This window comes from Martes martes (assembly GCF_963455335.1).
Source record: "Martes martes genome assembly, chromosome: 18".
Taxonomy (NCBI): domain Eukaryota; kingdom Metazoa; phylum Chordata; class Mammalia; order Carnivora; family Mustelidae; genus Martes; species Martes martes.
This window is the reverse complement of record NC_137906.1, coordinates 214063-237276: the sequence shown is the minus strand read 5'-3', so window position 1 is coordinate 237276 and position 23214 is coordinate 214063. Positions and strand designations below refer to the sequence as shown.

The 23214-nt window shown below is 36.2% G+C and overlaps 1 protein-coding gene across 3 annotated transcripts in view; it reads left to right on the top strand.

Annotated features, from left to right (window-relative positions):
- The window catches only part of SEPTIN14 (septin 14), a gene marked incomplete at both ends in the record, with an annotated part of 375063 nt that overhangs the window by 239929 nt on the left and 111920 nt on the right, over positions 1 to 23214 (top strand). For 2 of the 3 annotated variants that reach the window (XM_080830905.1, XM_080830904.1), the window contains one exon: positions 17387 to 17440. The exons of the other annotated variant lie outside the window; for it this stretch is intronic. In XM_080830905.1, coding sequence (XP_080687031.1) covers positions 17387 to 17440 — 54 coding nt within the window. Of the gene's footprint in view, positions 1 to 17386; positions 17441 to 23214 lie in introns of those variants that run through there. 3 annotated transcript variants of the gene reach the window in all.

Below are 23214 nucleotides of genomic sequence, written 5' to 3'. Positions count from 1 at the left end.
CTGTCTTGATGGTGACAGCTTTGTAATAGAGCTTGAAGTCTGGAATTGTGATGCCACCAACTTTGGCTTTCTTTTTCAACATTCTTCTGGCTATTCGGGGTCTTTTCTGGTTCCATATTAAGATTATTTGTTCCATTTATTTGAACAAACTGGTGGTATTTTGATAGGGATTGCATTAAATGTGTAGATTGCTTAAGATAGAATAGACATTTTTGCAGTATTTGTTCTTCCAATCCATGAGCATGGAACATTTTTCCATTTCTTTGTGTCTTCCTCAATTTCTTTCATGAGTACTTTATAGTTTTTCTGAGTATAGGTTCTTTGCCTCTTTGGTTAGGTTTATTCCTAGGTATCTTATGGTTTTGGGTGCAATTGTAAATGGGATTGACTCCTTAATTTCTCTTTCTTCTGTCTTGCTGTTGGTGTAGAGAAATGCAACTGATTTCTGTGCACTGATTTTTATATCCTGCCACTTTAATGAATTACTGTATAAGTTTTAGCAGTTTTGGAGTGGAGTCTTCTGGGTTTTCCACATAAAGTATCATATTATCTGCAAAGCGTGAGAGTTTGACTTCTTCTTTGCTGATTCGGATGTCTTTAATTTCTTTTTGTTGTCTGATTGCTGAGGCTAGATCTTCTAGTAATATGTTGAATAGCAGTGGTGATAGTGGACATTCCTGCTGTGTTCCTGACCTTAGAGGAAAAGCTCCCAGTTTTTCCCCATTGAGAATGATATTCGCTGTGGGTTTTTTTTATAGATGGCTTTGATGATATTGAGATATGTATCCTCTAACCGACACTCTGAAAAGTTTTGATCAAGGAAAGATGTTGTACCTTGTCAAATGCTTTTTCACCATCTATTGAGAGTATCATAATAGTTCTTGTTCTTTCTTTTATTAATGTATTGTATCACATTGATTGATTTGTGGATGTTGAACCGACCTTGCAGCCCAGCAATAAATCCCAATTGGTCGTGGTGAATAATCCTTTTAATGTACTGTTGGATCCTATTGGCTAGTATTTTGGTGAGAATTTTCTCATCTCTGTTCATCAAGGATATTGGTCTGTAATTCTCTTTCTTGATGGGGTCTTTGTCTGATTTTGGGATCAAGGTAATGCTGACCTCATAAAATGAGTTTGACAGTTTTCCTTCCATTTCTATTTTTTGGAACACTTTCAGGAGAATAGGAATTAATTCTTCTTTAAATGCTTGGTAGAATTCCCCTGGGAAGCTCTCTGGTCCTGGGCTATTGTTTGTTGGGAGATTTTTGATGACTGCTTCAATCTCCTTACTGGTTATGGGTCTGTTCAGGTTTTCTATTTCTTCCTGGTTCATTTGTGGTAGTTAACATATCTCTAGGAATGCATCCATTTCTTCCAGATTGTCAAATTTGTTGGCATATAGTTGCTCATAATATGTTCTTAAAATTGTTTGTATTTCTTTGATGTTGGTTGTGATCTCTCCTTTTTCACTCGTGATTTTATTTATTTGGGTTCTTTCCAACTTTCCACTTGTGATTGAGTTCCAGTTTCAGAGCATTGTGGTCTGGAATATGCAGGGAATGACCCCAAACTTTTGGTACTGGTTGAGACCTGATTTGTGACCCAGGATGTGATCGATTCTGGAGAATGTTCCATGTGCACTAGAGAAGAATGTGTATTCTGTTGCTTTGGGATGGAATGTTCTGAATATGTGATGTCCATCTGGTCCAGTGTGTTGTTTAAGGCCTCTATGTCCTAGTTTATCTTTTGCTTGGATGATCTGTCCATTTCAGTGAGGAGGAGTGTTAACGTCTCCTACCATTATTGTATTATTGTCAATGTGTTTCTTTGATTTTGTTATTAAGTGGTTTATGTAGTTGGCTGCTCCCATGTTAGGGGCATAGATATTTAAAATTGTTAGATCTTTTTGTTGGACAGACCCCTTAAGTATGATATAGTGTCCTTCCTCATCTCTTATTATAGTCTTTGGCTTAAAATCTAATTGATCTGACATAAGGATTGCCACCTCAGCTTTCTTTTGATGTGCATTAGCATGGTAAATTGTTTTTCAACCCCTCACTTTAGATCTGGAGGTGTATAAATGAGTTTAAAATGAGTTTCTTGTAGACAGCATATTGATGGGTTTTGGTTTTTTATCCATTCTGATACCCTGTGCCTTTTGATTGGGGCATTTAGCCCATTTGCATTCAGGGTAAGTATTGAAAGATATGAATTTGGTGCCATTGTATTGCCTGTAGGTGACTATTACTGTATATTGTCTGTGTTCCTTTCTGATCTACTACTTTTAGGCTTTCTCTTTGCTTAGAAGACCCCTTTCAATATTTCCTGGAGGGCTGGTTTGGTGTTTACAAACTCTTAGTTTTTGTTTGTCCTAGAAACTTTTTATCTCTCCTTCTAGTTTCAATGATAACCTAGCTGGATATAGTATTCCTGGCTGCATGTTTTTCTCATTTAGTGCTCTGAATATATCATGCCAGTTCTTTCTGGCCTGCCAGGTCTCTGTGGATAAGTCTGTTGCCAGTCTAATATTTCTCCAAGACTTCTTGTACTGACCTGCTTTCAGGATTTTCTCTTTGTCACTAAGACTTGCAAGTTTTACTATTAGATGATGGGGCGTGGACCTATTCTTATTGATTTTGAGAGGGAGTCTCTGTGCCTCCTGGATTTTGATGCTTGTTCCCTTTGCCATATTAGGGAAATTCTCTACTGTAATTTGCTCCAATATACTTCCTGCCCCCCCTTCTTCTTCTGGGATCCCAATTTTTCTAATAATGTTTCATCTTATGGTATCACTTATCTCTCAAATTCTCCCCTCCTGGTCCTGCAGTTGTCTTTCTTTTGCTCAGGTTCTTTATTCTTTGTCATTTGGTCTTCTATATCACTGATTCTCTCTTTTACCTCATCTATCCTGGCAGTAAGAGCCTCCATTTTTTATTGCACTTCATTAATAGCTTTTTAAAAATTTCAACTTGGTTAGATTTTAGTCCTTTTATTTCTCCAGAAAGGAATTTTATTTCTCCAGAAAGCGTTTCTCTATTATCTTCCATGCCTTTTTCAAGCCCAGCTAGCACCTTGGGAATCATAGTTCTGAACTCTAGTTCTGTATTGATTAGGTCCCTAGCCATCAGTACTGCCTCTTCTTTTTTTTGTGGCGAGTTTTTCCCGCCTTGTCATTTTATCCAGATAAGAATATATGTACGAGGGAATAAAATACTAAAAGGGTGGCAAAGATTCCAGAAAAATATACACTAACCAAATCAGAAGACATCCAAAACCAGGTGGAGAAGAACGGGGGAAAAAAGAAAAAAAAAAAAATATATATATATATATATACTGGTGAATAGAACACATCCACCCAATTGATTTTGGGTGTATTTTATTCTCTTAGAATAAATTACCTCCCAAAATTTTTAATAAAGGATAACCTATATGTATACAAAAATAAGGGCAAACATGATGAAGTGATGGAATATGACTGTAAAGTTGAAAATTTTTAAAAAATTCTAAAAAAAGAATTGATAAGATAAGTTGGTTGGAAAAAGAAAAAAAAAAAGGAGGGAATATTCTCAGGCTGGAGACTAGAACAAAGCCATGTGCTAGATTAGGGTATATTTTGATCTATTAGAAGAAATTGTATCCCAAAATTTTTTAGAAAAAAAAACCCTATATGTATATAAAAAGTAAGGTTAAATACAATGAAGGGATAAAATGTGACTATAACAATGAAGGTTTAAAAAGATTTTTTTTAAAGAAAGGTATTGTTAAGATAAACTAGTTTAAAAATGTTAAAAGAGGAGAGGAAAAGTTAAAAAAATAGAATAAGAAAAAATTAAATTAAGAAAAATTTAACTTTGCAAGACTAAAGGATCATGGGGAGAAAGCCATGAATTCCATGTGTTGCTTTCCCCTATCTCTGGAGTTCCACTGTTCTCCTTGAGCAGTGAGCTTGGTCTTGGCTGGATGTTCTTGCTGATCTACTTGGGGAGGCACCTGTTGCAGTGATTCTCAAATGTCTTTCCCTGAGGCAGAATTGCACCGCCATTGCCAGGGGCCAGGCTAAGTAATCTGCTAGGGTTTGCTCTCAGAGCTTTTGTTCCCTGAACACTTTCCATAAACTCTGGAGGATGGGAATGAAAATGGTGGCCCCCAATCCCCAGCCCAGAGGAGCCAAGAGCTTGGGGCCCCACTCCTCAGTGCGCCCTCAGAGAAAAGCAGTCAATCACTCCTGTCTCCCTGGTCTCCGGCTGCACTCTGAGCTCACATTGTGGTATTTCAATGTGTTTTTGATTTTTGAATTTTGAATTTTTAATTCAAAAATTTTTATTTGAACTTTGAATTTTTGAATTTCCCTGATGGCTAATGATGATGAACATTTTTTCATGTGTCTGTTAACCATTTGTATGTCTTCTTTGGAGAAGTGTCTGTTCATGTCTTCTGCCCCTTTTTATTTGTTTTTTGGGTGTTGAGTTTGAGAAGCTCTTTATAGATCATGGATATTAGCCCTTTGTCTGAAGTGTCATTTGCAAATATATTCTCCCATTCCATGGGTTGCCTCTGTTTTGTTGACTGTTTCCTTTGTTGTGCAGAAGCTTTCTATCATGATAAAGTCCCAAAAGTTCATTGTCACTTTTGTTTCCTTTGCTTTTGGAGATGTGCTGTGGTTGATATGGAGGTGGTTTTTCAGCCTATGTTCCCCTCTAGGATTTTGATGGATTCCTGTCTCACATTGAGGTCTTTCATCCATTTTGAGTTTATCTTTGTGTATGGTGTAAGAGAATGGTCAAGTTTCATCCTTCTGTATATAGCTGTCCAGTTTTCCCAACACCATTTATTGAAGGGATTATCTTTTTTCCACTGGATATTTTTTCCTGCTTTGTCAAAGATTATTTGACCATAGAGTTGCGGGTCCATATTTGGGCTCTCTACTCTGTTCCACTGGTCTATGTGTCTGTTTTTGTGCCAGTACCATGCTGTCTTGGTGATCACAGCTTTGTAGTAAAGATTGAAATCAGGCAACATGATGCCCCCATCTTTGTTTTTATTTTTCAACATTTCCTTGGTGATTCAGGATCTTTTCTGTTTCCATGCAAATTTTAGGATTGTTTGTTCCAGCACTTTGAAAAAAATGCCCAAGGTATTTTGATCAGGATGCCGTTGAAAGTATAGATTGCTCTGGGCAGTATAGACATTTTTACAATATTCGTTCTTCTGATCCATGAGCATGGAATATTTTTCCATCTTTTTGTGTCTTCTTCAATTTCTTTCATAAGTGTTCTGTAGTTCCTAGATTATAGATCCTTTACCTCCTTGTTTAGGTTTATTCCAAGGTATCTTGGTTTTTGGTGCTATGTCAATGGAATCAAATCTCCAAATTCTCTCTCTACAATTTCATTGTTAGTGTATAAGAAAGTATTGATTTTGATCAGTTTGATCAAATTTATCAATTTGATTTTGATCAATTTGATCATTGATCTGTGCATTGATTTTTTTATACTGCCACAGTACTGAATTGTATAAGTTCTAGTAATTTGGGCGTGGAGTCTTTTGGGTTTTTCATATAAAGTATTATGGCATCTTCTTTGCCAATTTGAGTACATTTTATTTCTTTTTGTTGTCTTATTGCTGTTGTTAGGACTTCTAATACTATGTTGAACAATAGTGGTGAAAGTGGGCATCCTTGTCGTGTTCCTATTCTTAAGGGAAAGACTCTTGGCTTTCCCCCATTGAGAATGATATTCTCTGTGGGTTTTTCGGATGGATTTTAGGAAGTTGAGGAATTTTGCCTCTATCCCTATACTCTAAAGTGTTTTGATCAGGAAAGGCTGTATTTAGTCAAATGCTTTTTCTGCATCAATTGAGAGGACCATGTAGTTCTTCTCTCTTCTCTTATTGATGTGTTCTATCACATTGATTGATTTGAGAATGTTGAACTGCCCTTGCATCCCAGGGATAAATCACATCTGGTCATGGTGGATAATCTTTTTAATGTACTGTTGGATCCTATTGGCTATGATCTTGTTGAGAATCTTGGCATCCAGATTTACCAGGGATATAGGTGTGAAATTCTCCTTTTTAATGGGTCTTTGCCTGGTTTGGGGAGCAAGGTAATAATGCTGGCCTCATAGAAAAAGTCTGGAAGTTCTTCTTCTGTTTCTATTTTTTGAAATAGCTTCAGGAGAATAGGTATTATTTCTTCTTTGAATGGTAGAATTCCCCATGGAATCCATCAGGTCCTGTCTCATGTTTTTTTAGGGGTTTTTGATCACTGCTTCAATCTTGTTACTAGTTATTGGCCTATTCAGATTGTCAATTTCTTCCTGTTTCAGTCTTAGGAGTTTATCGGTTTCCAGGACTGTATCCGTTTCTTCTAGGCTGATTAACTTATTGGCATATAGCTGTTGATAATGATTTCTGGTTATTGTTTCTATTTCCTTGGTGTTAGTTGTGATCTCTCCCTTTTGTTTCATAATTTTATTAATTTGTGTCCTTTCTCTTTTCTTTTGGATTCATCTGACCAGTGGTTTATTGATCTTGTTTATTCTTTCCAAGAACCAGCTTCTAGTTTTCTTGATGTGTTCTACTGTATCTCTGGTTTCTTATTCATTGATCTCTGCTCTTTCTGCTCTAATATTAATTATTTCTCTTCTTGTGTGTGGGGTAGGCCTAATTTGTTGTTGATTCTCCAGTTCTTCCTAGTGTAAAGACAGTTTTTATATTCAGGACTTTTCTGTTTTTTTGAGTGAGGCTTGGATGGCTATGTATTTCCCCCTTAAGACCATCTTTGCCACATCCCACAGGTTTTGGACCGAGTTCTCATTGGTTTCCATGAATTGTTTAAGTTCTTTGATTTCCTGGTTAACCCAAACATTCTTTAGCAGGATATTCTTTAGATTCCAAGTGTTTGAATTTCTTCCTACTTTTTTCTTGTGATTGAGTTCCAGTTTCAAACATTATGGTCTGAGAATACACTGGGAATAATCTCAGTCTTTTGGTATTGGTTGAGACCTGATTTGTGACCCGGTATGTGGTCTATTCTGGAGAAAGTTCCATGTGCATTCGAGAAGAATGAGTATTCTGTTGTTTTAGGGTGAAATGTTCTCTATGTATCTATGAGGTCCATCTTGTCCAGTGTGTCATTCAAAGCTCTCGTTTCTTTGTTTATTCTTCTTAGATGATCTGTCTGTTGCTGAGAGTGGAGTGTTAAGATCCCCTACAAATAATGTATTATTATCAATATCTCTATTTTGATTAACAATTGGCTTATTTAGTTTGTTGCTCCCATGTTGGGGTCATAGATATTTGTAGTTGCTAGATCTTCTTGTTGGATAGACCCTTTAGGAATGATGTAGTGTCCTTCTGTATCTCTAACCACAGTCTTTACCTTCATATCTAATTTGTCTGATACAAGAATTGCTACCCCAGCTTTCTTTTGTGGTCTGTTGGCATGACAGATGGTTTTCCATCCCTTCACTTTCAGTCTGGGTGTTTCTTTAGGTTCAGAATGAGTCTCTTGTAGACAGCTTGTGGATGGGTCCTGTCTTTTTATCCAATCTTTAACCATGTGTCCTTTCTTGGATATACTCCTCAGTCCTAGAATATGTTCTAGAGCTCTCTTTCTGTCTTTTTACATCTCCCATGATAGCTTGATAATTTCTTTTTAAAAAAAATTTTATTTATTTTTAAAATTTCTTTTCATTGTTCCAGAATTCATTGTTTATGCACCACACCCAGTGCTCATTGCAATACATGCTCTCCATAATACCCACCACCAGGCTCACCCAATCTCCTACCCCTGCCCCTCCAAACCCCTCAAATTGTTTTTCAGAGTCCACAGTCTCTCATGGTTTGTCTCCCCCTCCAATTTCCCCCAGCTCCCTTTTCCTCTCCATTGGGGAGATGGAGAGGAGAAGATAGCTTAATAATTTTTTATATTAAACTTGTTTAGAGGAGAGGAAGATGGTAGAGGAGTAGGAGAACCCTAGGCTCCCCTTGTCCCACAAACACAACTAGATAACTATCAAATCATCCTGATACCTCAGAAATTGACCTGAAGACTGACAGAACAAACTCCACAGCTAAGGGGAGAGAAAAGACAACATCAAAGAAGGTAGGAAGTACAGAGATATGGTTTAAAGGTGAAACAGATTGTAGGTGCTGAGAGGGGGAGGGAGCCATGGTCATGGAGAAGAGCAACAGAGAAGGGAACACACACAAGGAGAATGTTTCCCAAAGCTATTGGTTTAGAAGGTGAGAGGGGCTGAATTTCATGAGTTCTCATAACCAGTGGAGCTTAAATTCTAGTTTATTTTATTTTTTTAAAATTAAAATTTAATTTAATTAACATGTACTGTATTATTAATTTCAGAGGTAGAATTCAGTGATTCATCAGATGCATACACTGCCCAGTGTTCATTACTTCAAGTACCCTCCTTAATGCCCATCACCCAGTTACCCCACCAGCTTCCCTTCCAGCAACTCTTTTTGTTCCCTATAGTTAAGAGTCTTTCATGGTTTGCCTCCCTTTCTGCTTTCCTCTTATTTTATTTCTCCTTCCCTTCCCCTATATTCATCTGTTTTGTTCCTTAAATTCCACATATGAGTGAAATCATATGGTATTTGTATTTCTTTCTTTGACTTATTTTGCTTAGCATAATCCCCTCTAGTTCCATTCACAACATTGCAAATGGCAAGATGCAGCTGGTTGGTGCCATTCCCCACTCCACCCCCAAAGCATTAACCCAGAGCCCTTTATTATTGTATGGTGTCCTCCTTTGTCTCTTTTAACACTCTTTGTTTTAAAATCAATTTTGTCTGATGTAAGTACTGCTACTATGACTTTCTTTTGACATCCTTTTGCATGGTAAATATTTCTCTGTTTCCACCTTTTCAACCTGCAGATGTCTTTAGGTCTAAAATGAGTCTTCTCTAGGCAGCATATACATGGATTTTTTTTTTTTTAGAAGATTTTATTTATTTATTTGACAGAGATTGCAAGTAGACAGAGAGGCAGGCAGAGAGAGAGAGAGGGAAGCAGGCTCCCTGAGCAGGGAGCCTGATGTGGGACTCGATCCCAGGACTCTGAGATCATGACCTGAGCTGAAGGCAGCGGCTTAACCCACTGAGCCACCCAGGCGCCCGGGTCTTATTTTTTTAATCCATTCAGTCATCCTATGTCTTTTGTTTGGGGCATTTAGTCCATTTGCATTCAAAGTAAGTATTGATAAGTGTGAGTTTATTGCTATTTTATTACTTGTTTTGTGGTTAGTTATGAAGTTTTTCTGTGATCCTTTCTTCTCTTTTTCTCTTTCATGGTTTGCTGGTTTCCTTTTGTGATATATTTGGTTTCTTTCTTTTTATTTGCATATCTTAGTGATTTTTGATTTGTGGTTACCATTAGGTTTGTATATACCACCTTATGCATATTAAGTTGATTGTCGTTTAAGTTTGAACCCACTCTCATTCCTCTCCTCCTCATGTTTTAGGTATATGGTATCATATTTCATATACTTTTATTTTATGAGTTCCTTGACTGATTTTTTATAGAAACGTTCATTTTTATTGTTTTTGTGTTTCCTATTTTTATGCTGTCACTTTTTCTTTCTCCTGAAATACTTTTGTTTATCTGGGAAACTCTTTAAGTCTCCTTCTATTCTGAATGATAGCCTTGTTGAATAGAGCATTCTTGGCTGCAGATTTTCCCCATTCAGCACTTTGAATTTATCATGCTCCTCCCTTCTGGCTTGCAAAGATTCTGTTGAAAAAAATCCGCTGATAGCCTTATGAGGTTTCCCTTGTATGCAACTGTCTTTCCTATTGCTGCTTTTAATTTTTTCTTCTTTCACTACATTTTGCAATTTTATTTTTTATTGTGCTCAGTTAGCCAGCATATAGTACATCATAACTTTTTGATGTAATGTTCAATGATTCATCAGTTGCATATAACATCCAGTGTTCATCACAGCACATGCCTATTTTAATTACATATTCATTGAAATTACATATTTAATTACATATATAATGTGGATATGCTTGTGTTGAATTTTTTGGGTCATCTCTGAGCCTCCTAGATCTAGATATTTGTTTCCTACCCCAGATTAGGGAAGCTTTCAGCTGTTATTTCTTCAAATAAAACTTCTTTCCCCTTTTGTCTCTCTTTTCTTTTTGGGATCCCCATAATGTGAATATTATTATGCTTGTTGAAGTCACTGAGTTCCCTAAGTTTATTCTCAATTTTCCATAATTCTTTTTTCTGTCTTTTGTTCAGCTTCATTACTGTGTCTTCTAGTTTATTATTTTTTCTTTCTGCTTCTTCTAGCCTATTTATTCCACCAAGTGTATTTTTAAAAAGATTTTACTTATTTATTTGAGAGAAAGAGAGAGAGAGAGAGAGAGAGAGAGCAAGAGACAGCACAAGTAAGGGGAGAAGGAGAAGCAGACTCCCCACTGAGCAGGGAGCCTGATGTGCGGCTTGATCTCAGGACCCTGGGATCATGATCCCTGAGCCGAAGACAGCTGCTTAGCCGACTGAGCCACCCAGGCAGCCCAAGTGTATTTTTAAAAAAATTATTTATTTATTTTGGGAGAGAGAGAGAAAGAAAGTGAATGGATGAGGGGAGAGGCAGAAGGAGAAAATCTTCAAGCAGACTTCCTACTGAACAGAGCCCAATGTGGGCTAGTCCCTATAACACATGAGATCATGACCTGAGCTGAAACCAAGAGTTAGACACTTAATGGACTCAGCCATCCAGGTGCCCTGCTGTCAAGTGTATTTTTTTTTAAAGATTTTATTCATTTGAGGAGAGTGAGTGAGAGATCACAAGCATACACACAAACAGGGAGAGGGACAGAGGGAGAAACAGGCTCCCCACTGGTCAGGGAGCCCAGTGCAGGGCTCAATCCCAGGACCCTGAGATCATGACCTGAGCCGAAGGCAGAGGCTTTAACCCACTGAGCCACCCAGGCACCCCATCAAATGTATTTTTAATTTCATTTATTGTGTCCTTCATCTTTGATGGTTCTTTTTTTATGTTTTCTATTTCTTTGTTAAGGGTATCACTGATGTATTCCAGTCTTTCCTTAAGTCCAGTGACTATGTTTATGATAATCACTTTATATTCTCTATCAGTCATGTTACTTTTATCTGTTTTGCTTAGGTCTCTTGCTGTGGTTGTCCTGTTCTTTCATTTGTGACACGTTACTCCTCATTTCGCCTTCCTCTCCATGTCTGTTTCTCTGTGTTAGGAAAGTCAGCTAAGTCTGTTGCTCTTGAAAGCAGTGGGTGGGATGTGCATTTTTAACTAGGTGGTGCTGGTCCTCCTCCCCCAGGGACACTGCAAAACATGCACAGGTGAGGGGTGCAGTTATAACAAGGTGTATATATCCTCTGTGGCATGTTGGAAGATACAGTATTGTCAAGGTTTGCACAGCTTCTCTGGGGGAGAGGATCCACAGCTTCCAAGCCTGAGACAGGTCTGTTGGTAGAGGCTAGAGCAAGGTGTAAGCAAGTTGGATAGTGAATTCTGGAGCCTTGCTGGTTCTGGCAGATGGCTGTGTGTTTTTGATGAGGAGTAGGGGAGGGACATGCCGACTTTTAGCTCCTTTATTCCTGGAGAAGCCCCTCAGTGAACTCTGAGATTAGTCTTCCTCCTGTATATCTGTGGGCTGTTGTGCTGTTTCCTTAAGATAAGGGGTTCAGCTTCCTATCATCCTTCAGGCTGTCTCAGAGCCAATTCTGCTGATTTTGAAAGTTCCAGGCTTTAAGTCCTGCTGGTTCTGAGCACCAGAAATTGGGCCCCTCTTATTTTCAAAGCCAGATGCTATGGGGATTTTTCTTCCCTTTGTTAGGCTCCCTGGTGTGCTAGTAGTTTTTTCTCTCTTCTCTTGCCCATAGCTCCCTCCCTCTGGTGGTCAGATCTATTGGTATTTGTGTTCTCACCTAGTGCTCACCCTTCTCTCTCTCTCTCTCTCTCTCTCTCTTTTTCTTCTACATTTAGTTGTAGAATTTGTTCAGTCAGTGTTTGGGTCTTTTTTCTGTGTTGTTTGCTCTGATGCAAGAGTTATCTAGTCATATCCGTGGGATGAGGTGGGTTTAGAGTCCTCTTACTTTGCCATCTTCCTTGTAAGCTCCTAAACAATATTTTCTCAAACAAAGGAAATTTGTTGAGAATTGTAGTTTTTCAAATCTCTTAAATGTTTGGCTTAATTAAAGAAAGCTGGTTAAAATTTTTTTAAAAGACAAACATAAACATCTTCTGTTCATAAATTGGAAAACAATATTGTTAAGATGTAAGTATTATTCAAAATGACCTCCAGATTCAATGTAATCCTATCAGAATTCAAAAATGTTTCCTGAAATAGGAAAGGTTGTTCTAAAATTCATGAAGAGTCTTCAGGGGTCCTATAAAGGCAAAAAATCTTGAAAATAGGGAAAGGTTGGAAGCCTCACACTTTCTGATATCAAAACTCATTACAAAGCTACAGTAATCAAAATGGTGTGTCATTGGCATAAAGACAAATATATAGACCCATGAAATAGAATAGGAAGCCCAGAAATAACCCCTCACATATATAATCAAATGATTTTTCAACTACAGCCCCAAGCACATTCAATGAGGAAAGAATGGATTTTTTCAACAAATAGTGTTGGGAAATAAGGATGTTCATATCCCAAAGAATAAAGTTGGACCCTAACCTTTCACCATATACAAAACTAACTCAAAATGGATCAAAGATCTAAATGTGAGAGCTAAAATTATAAAACTCTTAGAAGAAGCCATAGGAGTACAACTTCATGACATGCTCTTGGCCATGATTTCTTGCAGTTGACATCAAAAGCACAGGCAACAAAATAAAAAAAAATAAATTAGATCTCATGAATATTTAACACTTCTGTAGATCAAAGGACACTAGTATAGAGTGAAAAGACAATTAACAAAATGTGAGAAATTATTTGCAAATCATTATATGTCTGATAAGATGTTAATATCCAGAATATAAAAACTCCTATAAGTCAACAACAAATAAGAGACAACCACTTTAAAAAGTGGGCAAAAGGCTTGAATAGACATTTCTTCAAACAAGGTATACAAATAGCCACTAAGCACATGAAGTGGTATTCAACATCACCAATTTTTAGGGAAATGCAAATCAAAACTACAAGATGCTACTTCACACCTACTAGGAAGGCTACTACTTAAAAAACAAAATACAAATGTTGGGAATGATGTGGAGAAAAGGAAGCATGTGTGCATTACTAGTGGGAATGTGAAACTGTACACATGCTGTGGAAAACAGTTAAGCAGTTCCTTAAAAAATTAAACAGAATCACAATCTGATCCAGAAATTCTACTCCTGGGCATATACCCAAACAAAATTGAAATCAGGGTCTCAAAGAAATATTTGCATTGCAACATTATTTACAATAGCCAAAAAGTGGAGGAGACCTGGTGTCCATTGACAGATGAATGGATAAGCAAAATGGGGTATATGCATACTATGGAATATCATTCAGTCTTTAAAAGGGTGAAAATTTTATGGAATAAGCACTGGTGTTATATGCAACTGATGAATCACTAAATTCTACCCATGAAAGTAATAATACATTATATGTTAACTAAATTGAATTTAAATAAAAAATTTAAAAAAGGAAGAAAATTCTGACACATGCTACAACGTGGATGAATCTTGAAGATATTATGCTAAGTGAAATAATTCAGTTACAAAAGGGCAAATATTATATAATTCCACTTATATGGAATACCTAGAGTATCCAAATTCCGACATTCACAGTAAGTACAAAGATTGCCAGGGACTGAGGGGAGGGTGAAGGGGATGGTCAGTTGCTATTTAATGAGCGTAATCACTTTGAGAAAAGGAAGAGTTCTGGAGATACAATGTGAATTTACTGAATACTGCTGAACTTAATATGGTAAATTTTACATCATAATGTAACTATATTCTCACTTAATGTAAAAAGCAAAAAGTTAAAAGACAATTCAATTACTGTATCTGCTTCTACATTCAATCTCGAAATGTGTTGTCTTGGTTGATATTTCTGAAGAAAATCTGGTTTCATACACATGTAGTTGGAGAAAAGGGAATCCTTAAGTAATTTTCTCACATAATTGTTAATGTTTTTCTTTGATACTCCACCAAAATGTGATAAGTTGCAATGTAGAATCTGAAACAATATTAAAGCACTTTTTGTTTTATTACATTAAAATCTGTTGTTCTATCTCACTCTTCAAAGGGATCTTGAACTCATGTATAACTTTGTAATGTAATGCATTGGTCATTTGGAAAATATCTGTTTACATTATTCAACCCAGTGTTTCTTGGCTGAGGATGATTTTACCCTTTAGGAAATATTTGGCAAGATCTGGAAACAGGTTTGGCTGTCACACTCTAGGCTTGTTGCTGTCATCTACTAAGTACAGGCCAGAGATTCTGCTAAACATCTTACAGCACTTTCACAACAAAGAATCATACACCCTCAAATGTCAATAGTTGGGAACCTTAGTCTATTTAATGCTGACAAACTTCATTATAAAACATAAAATTTTTGTATTTATATCATCACTAATCTTTTAGGGCAAGTTTGTAAGCATTAGGAATCTGTCAGGAAAATGTTGGTGGATATGAGTTCTCTAGAAACCAAAAGACTAAAATTTTACCATTTGCAACATATTATTTCCAGTTATTTTCTTTCATGTTGCAAAGCACATTTTATTCGTTTTCAAGAAACTGTCCTAGAAATAACAAAGCCTGAAAACTAATGTTTTCAGTTGTTTTTTCAATGGAAATTGGCATTCCTTGACAAAAGGAGTTATTATTTCTCACAATCACATAACTTATTTTACCTAAGACATCCATCACACTTGCATAGTATAAATATTTATGGGTACTCACCTTCTTTTTCTTTTTGCATGAATGTGTGAAGTGACTAACACAATGACTAATAATACAATTTGGTGCCACTGCCAGATTAAAGCAGCACCAGTTTTACCTACCGTTGTTTTTGAACCATCAGTGCAAATGTCAACACATTGGAAAAAGCAAATTACCTTCATATTATTAGAAAAATTTTTGTTCTTTTAAAAAAAGATTTTATTTATTTATTTGACAGAGAGATCACAAGTAGGCAGAGAGGCAGGCACAGAGAGAGAGAGGGAAGCAGGCTCCCTGCTGAGCAGAAAGCCCAATGTGGGACTCGATCCCAGGACCCTGAGATCATGACCTGAGCCGAAGGCAGCGGCCCAACACACTGAGCCACCCAGGCGCCCCTACAAAAAATTTTGTTCTTATGGATTCCTTGAAAAAGTATCAGTGATCTGGGGCGCCTGGGTGGCTCAGTGGGTTAAGCCTCTGCCTTCAGCTCAGGTCATGATCACATGGTCCTGGGATTGAGCCCCACATTGGGCTTTCTGCTCAGCAGGGAGCCTGCTTCCCTCTCTCTCTCTGTGCCTGCCTCTCTGCCTACTTGTGATCTCTCTCTCTTTGTCAAATAAATAAGTAAAATCTTTAAAAAAAAAAAGTATCAGTGATCTCCAGAGTCACAGGGAACGTACTTCGGGAATTTTTGCTCAAGACTTATGTGACATAAGTAAACTCCAGTTTGTTTAAGGCACAGTTAATTAGGTTTTAAAATACAAGATAACTTGTATCTCTAGTTTTCAAGACATCTTGTACAGGCTTGCCAAAAAGTCAGCAGTTAGAGATACTCTTTCTGAAAATATTTTTCTCTTTTTTACAGCTCTGTTAAGATGTGACTGACACATAAAAACTATATATATTTTAGATATACAATGTGATGTTTTGATATACCTATACATTGTGAAGTGATTATCCCAATAAATCTACCATTACCTCACATAGGTAGACCATTGTATGCATGTGTGTGGGGGGGTGGATGAACACTTAAGATCTACTCTTTTAGCAAAGTTTTAGCAAATTTCAAGTATGCAATGCAGTATTATTAACTATAGTTACCATGGTATTTAGTAGATCTCCAGAACTTTTTCATCTGCGTAACTAAAACTCAAAACTCTTGAATTTATAGTAATATTTCAAATTCTGAGAGGATAGGTAGAAAAAGTTAAGAAATAATTCTTTTTTAGTGGTTTAGATGTTTATTGTTGATTGTAATTAAAGGCTGGAAATCACTGCAATACCCATCATTAAAGTTCTGCTAAATAATATAGAACTTTCATATATACTAGACTAGAGTAAACCATACCATAAAACAGAACACTACTTTTAATAGAGGACATTATTTGTTACAAAGAAAAAAAATTGAGGTCAATATATACACAAAAGAGGAATAATCCTCAGGATGTATCAAGTGAAGAAACCATGGTACAGAGCCATTCTTTCATTCTGCTTGCTTTTCTTTTTGGTATACTTGTATATAATATTTCCTTTTAAATCATGCCTCGTTTCTCATATCTTTGTGCTGTACTCAAAAGTAGGGTGGCATGTCCTTCTCAGGCAGTTCTGTTTAGAAATCAGCACAACATGCTCTTTTTGTATCTTTCCTCCCTTTTCCACAGTGTTGCAAACACAGCGACTATTTGGTCCATTACTGGGGACAGTAGAAAGAACACCAGCTTTGGATCTGTTTAGACCTATGTCTGCTGCATAATTGAAATCTTGGGCAAGTAAGTTACTTGAAATATTCTGAATCTGAATTTTCTCTCTTGGCATATGGCAACAAAAATATGTATAAATCTATGTACTATGAGGACTAAAGGAGCTGAAGCGCTTAAGCACTCAGCACAATGTTAGGTGCATAAAGAGCATCATAAATGACAATTATTAATTTAATTAAATGTCTAAGAGACTTGTTTAGATTTTATAATCTCTTCTTTTCCAATTCTCCTTGAATAAGTACACTGTAACACCCTAGTCTTCCCTGGTAAGCTACTTTTGAAAGTTAAGTAATTATGTGTTTTTCTGATTATTTTAAGCACTTTTTAAAGCAAAGTTACCTATTTCACACCCACATAGTATTTTATTTTATTTTATTTTATTATTCTAACCCTAACCACATAGTACTTTAAATAAGAATGTTCTCTGTTGTCTTGATTTCAGAAGAGAGTTTACTTTCTTTGGATGACTTTGCATGTTTATGATTTAATGTATCTGTATACATTGTAAGTTAAATACTACATATTATTTATTATATAGAAACCTGTCTAGAAAAACAGCCATAATTTAAAATAGGTCAGTTGTGTGGACTGAAAGCCAAAAACCTGGGATAATGTCCTATTAGACTTCCTTATTGATCTAAATTATATTACAGGAATATAGCCTTCTAAAGTAATTTAATTTTAAAGTAATTTTAATACAATTTTTATTTCTTCATTTTCAGCTCTTTCAGCCTGGTATGGCAGAAAAACCAATGTGTATGCCCACACAAATACCCCATGATGAAGATACAGTTGAGTATATCTTTCAAATAGAACTTTCCATTTTGTACTTTAATGAGATTGAATAAATTTAAAATATTGACACAGTAAAATGATATAGACATAGATGATAAAGGCTCATGTTTGTTATCTTTGCACATGAATTAACTTTTATATTGATTGGAGTTAAATACCAATAATGGTTTGAATAACCATTGCCTGTTTCTTGAGTTTACAGACCTTTTCAGTAGTGCAGAAGAGTATTCCTATTTAACACCAAAGAATAACAAATTAAAACTCCAGAACTTCCCATTAGGTTAGAAGAATAGCCTTACTTTGATGCAGGTATTTGTGGAACTTTATGTGCTGGTAATAAATAACTTTTAAATGAATTATTCTAGGAAATGGTTGGATAACTCCTTGCTTATTTCTTTGCTCAGTGGGAGATTGAACCAAGTTTCATTTGAAGACGGTCTCTGTACTAGGGATAATATATAATAATTCACATAAATATTTAACTAAAAAAGAAGAGTAGTATGCCTGAATGGGTGAAAACTCAGTTTTGAATTCTTTTTGAGCAGAATTTCAAATATATACATGAATATTGATCTATGTTAAATAATGTTCATTTATGTCTTTTTAAAAATTTAAATTCAGTTAGCCAAGGTTTTTGATATAACGTTCAATGATTCTTAGTTCAGTATAACACCCAGTGCTCATCATATCATGTGTCCTCTTTAATCCCACCACCCAGTTACCTCTTCCCCCTACCCATCTCCCTTTCTGCAACCCTCAGTTTGTTTCCTGGAGTCAAGAGTATCATATGGTTTGTCTCCCTCTCTGATTTCTTCCCTTTCATTCCTCCACCCCCATTGTCTTAACAACTAATGGCTCTCTTCTTGGTGTTTTCTCTTCCTCTAAACATGCAGGTTTTTCTATATCCAAACTACAATTTTTTTCTTTTCCTTCTCACTGGTACTCTTTTGGAGTGAATGTCTTATGCGATTTTATTTCTGTATCAGTCACACTTTTAAAATCACACTTGATCCACTTTTCATCTTCACTGCTTTTTCACTGTCAAAGTTTTGTTTTAGAAACTAAACCACTGACTTATGTCCATTCCATATTTTCTTTGATCCCCCTTTGCATTAAACCATGGTGAACACTCCTTTGTTTACATGATATTAAAATAATAAAATTTTAGAAATAGAAGGGATCTGAAAGGCCAATAGTCAAACTTAAATCTGATATATAAATGCTTGCTGTATATCTTTTAGCAAGTAATCTTACAGGGTCTTTTTTTGAATCCTTTTACAATTGGCAACTAGTTTATTCTCTCATTTAAATAATAAAATTATCATGCTCAAACAATAAGAAAGAGAAGACACTTCTCTCATTCTAGTTTTTTTTTTTTAAGAATTCTTTTTTTTTTTTTAAAGATTTTATTTATTTATTTATTTGTCAGAGAGAGAGAGTGAGCACAGGCAGACAGAGTGGCAGGCAGAGGCAGAGGGAGAAGCAGGCTCCCTGCTGAGCAAGGAGCCCTATGCGGGACTCGATCCCAGGACGCTGGGATCATGACCTGAGCCGAAGGCAGCCACTTAACCAACTGAGCCACCCAGGTGTCCCTAGTTTTTTTTTTTTTAACCAGCAATAACTAATCTCTGGATGACTTTTCATATCAGCACACAGATCAACCTTATTCTTCTTAGTAGCTCTGTACTTTCTAGTACAGAGCTGTTACAAATGTACTTTTCTTCAATAACCAGTCCCCTCCAGGTAGTGACAAGGTAACTCCTGCTATTTTTTTCCCTTCTTACCCCACCTCCTCCTCTTCCTTCTTCTCCTTCTTTCTTCTTCCCAATTCCATGTAATGCTGTTTTTAATATACTTCTACATACTTTTTCATGTGTATTTTTGAATACTGTGCTAGAAATGGAATTGTTGGGTCAGAAAATATACACAATATAAAATTTAATAGTAATTATCAAATCACTCCATAAAGATATTTTGTCGATTTGTACTACAACCATCAATACATGAGGATGCCTAGGTTTTTTTTCTTTTTAATCTCTCTCCAGTATTGGAATTTAAAGCTTGAGTAGACTCACTTAATTAAGTGTAATTAAGATGCAGTGTTATATTAGTGTAATTAAGATGCAGTATTATCCACTATACAAATCCACTATACAAATATAGTGATCCGAAGGGGCACGTGCACTCAAATGTTTATAGCAGCAATGTCCACAATAGCCAAAATATGGAAAGAACCTAGATGTCCATCAACAGATGAATGGATAAAGAAGAGGTCATATGTGTGTGTGTGTGTGTGTATAAGAACACACACACACACACATATATGTGTGTGTATAAGAACACACACACACACACACAATGGAATACTATGCAGCCATTAAAAGAAATAAGATCTTGCCATTTGCGATGACATGGATGGAACTAGAGGGTATTATGCTTAGTGAAATAAGTCAATCAGGGGCGCCTGGGTGGCTCAGTGGGTTAAAGCCGCTGCCTTCAGCTCAGGTCATGATCCCAGCGTCCTGGGATCGAGCCCCGTATGGGGCTCTCTGCTCAGCAGGGAGCCTGCTTCCTCCCTTCTCTCTCTGCCTGCCTCTCTGCCTACTTGTGATCTGTCTGTCAAATAAATAAATAAATAAATAAATTTAAAAAAAAAGAAATAAGTCAATCAGAGAAAGACAATTATCATATGATCTCCCTGATATGAGGAAGTTGAGAGGCAACATGGGGGGCTTGGGGGGTAGGAAAGGAATAAATGAAACAAGATGGGATCGGGAGGGAGACAAACCATAAGAGACTCTTAATCTCACAAAACTGAAGGTTGCCAGAGTGGGGGTAGGGAGAGGGTGGTTGGGATATGGACATTGAGGAAGGCATGAAATATGGTGAGTCCTGTGAAGTGTGTAAACCTGGCAATTCACAGACCTGTACCCCTGGGGCTAATAATACATTATATGTTATTAAAAAAAAGAATAAAAAAAAGATGCAGTGTTATATTAGTTTCAGATAAACAATATGTTTCAAAAATTCAATACATTACTCACTACTCATAATGATAAATGTACTCTTAGTCTCTTTTATCTATTTCCCTATACCCCCCATCTTTTTTCTGAGAAACACCAGTTTCTTCACTGTATTTAAGAGTCTATTTTTTTTAAGAGTCTATTTTTTGTTTGTCCTTTTTTCTTTGTGTGCTTTGTTTCTCAAATTCCAAATACAAGAAAAACAATATGGTACATGTTTTTCTCTAAGTGACTTATTTCACCTAGCTTTATACCATCTAGGTCCATCCATGTTGTTGCAAATGACAAGGCCTCATTCTTTTTCATGGTCAAGTAATATTCCATTGCATATACATATACCACATATTTTCTCCTCCAAGTTATTATTTAAATTCCAGTTAGTTAACAAACAGTGTAATATTAGTCTCACATGTAGAATTTAGTGATTCAGCAATACAACACTTGGTGCTCATCAAAACAAGTGACCTCCTTAGTCCCCATCACCTATTTACCACATCCTCCTATCCAATTCCCTCTGGTAATAATCAGTTCCTTCTCTATAGTTAAGAGTCTGTTTTTTGGTTTACCTCTCTTTTTTCCCCCTTATGTTCATTTGTTTATTAAATTACACATATGAGTGAAATGTGGTATTTGTCTTTCTCTGAACTGACTTATTTCACTTAGTATAATACACTTTAACTCTTTCCATGTCATTGCAAATTGCAAGATTTCATTCTCTTTAATGGTTGAGTAATGTTCCATTGTGTATACTTTTTTATCCATTCGTCAGTTGGTGGACACTTGTGCTCTTTCTATTATTTGACTATTGTTGATAGCGTTGCTCTAAACATTGGGGGATGTATATCCCTTCAAATCAGTATTTTGGTATTCTTTGTGTAACTACCTAGCAGTGTAATTGTTGGGTCATAGGGTAGCTCTATTTTTAATTTTTTGAGAACTCCCATAAAGTTTACCAGAGTGATTTCGCCAGTTTACATTCTACCAACAGTGTAAGAGGGTTCTCCTTTCTCCACACCCTCACCTTTTGTTTCCTATGTTCTTAATTTTAGCCATCTGCTAGGTGTGAGGTGATATCTCATTGTAGTTTTGATTTGTATTTGCCTTTTGATGAGTGATGTTGAACATCTTTTCACATGCCTGTTGGTCATCTGGATGTCTTCTTCAGAAAAATTCTATTCACGTCTTCTGTCTTATTTTAACTGGATTGTTTGTATTTCAGGCGTGAGTTTTTAAGTTCCTTATACATTTTGGATCCTAGCCCTTCATCAGCTATGTCATTTGCAATTATCTTCTCTTATTCCATATGTTGCCTTTTCATTTTGTTGATTGTTTCCTTTGCTGTGCAGAAGCTTTTTATTTCGATGAAGCCCAATAGTTTATTTTTGCTTTTGTTTCTCTTGCCTCATATCTAGAAAGAAGCTGCTACCTAATGTTAAAGAGGTTACTGCCTGTGTTCTCCTCTAGGGTCTTTTAAAAAATATTTTAAATCAACATATAATCTGTTCTTTGTTTCAGGGTACAGGTCTGTGGTTCATCAGTCTTACACAAGACATAGTGCTCACCACAACACGTATCTTCCCCAGTGTCCATCACCCTGCCACCCCATCCCCCCATTTCCTTACCCTCCAACAACCCTCAGTTTGTTTCCTAAGATTAAGAGCCTCAAAAAAAAAAAAAAAAAAAAAAAAAAAAAAAAAAAAAAAAAAAAAAAAAAGATTAAGAGCCTCTTAGGTTTGTCTCCCTCTCTGGTTTCACATTGTTTCATTTCTTCTCTTCCCTTATGATTCTCTTGTTTCCTAAATTCTGCACATTAGTGATATCATATGATAATTGTCTTTCTCTGATTGACTTCTTTTACTTGGCATAATAACCTCTGGTTCCACCCATGTCATTGCAAATGGCAAAATTTCAATTTTTTGATGGCTAATAGTCCATTATATATATTTATAGATATAAATATATATTATATAAGTATATAAATATATACCATATATTATATATAGTATTATATATATATATATGTATATATATAAAACACATCTTCATTCATCTGTCAATGGAACATCTGGGCTCTTTCCATAGTTTGGTTATTGTGGACATTGCTGCTATAAACATTCGGGTGCATGTGCCCCTTCAGATCACTACATTTGTATCTTTAGGGAAAATACCCAGTAGTGCAATTGCTCGGTCATAGGGTAGCTCTATTTTAAACTTTTTGAGGAAACTCCATACTGTTTTCCAGGGTGGCTACACCAGCTTGCATTCCCAATGGCATAGGAGGGTTCCCCTTTCTCTGCATCCTCGCCAACACCTGTCATTTCCTGACTTGTTAATTTCAGCTATTCTGACAAGTATAAGGTGGTATCTCATTGTGGTTTTGATTTGTATTTCTCTGATGCCAAATGATGTTGAGCACTTTTTCATGTGTCTGTTGGCCATTTGGATGTCTCCTTTGCAGAAATGTCTGTTCATGTCTTCTGCCCATTTCTTGATTGTATTATTTGTTCTTCAGGTGTTGAGTTTGATAAGTTCTTTCTAGATTTTGGATACTAGCCCTTTATCTGATATGTCATTTGCAAATATCTTCTCCCATTCTGTTGGTTGTTTTTTGGTTTTGTTGGCTATTTCCTTTGCTGTGCAAAAGCATTTTTTAAAAAATTATTATTTTTTAATTATTATTTTCAATTAGCCAGAATATAGTACATCATTAGTTTTTGATGTAGTGTTCAGCGATTCATTAGTTGCAT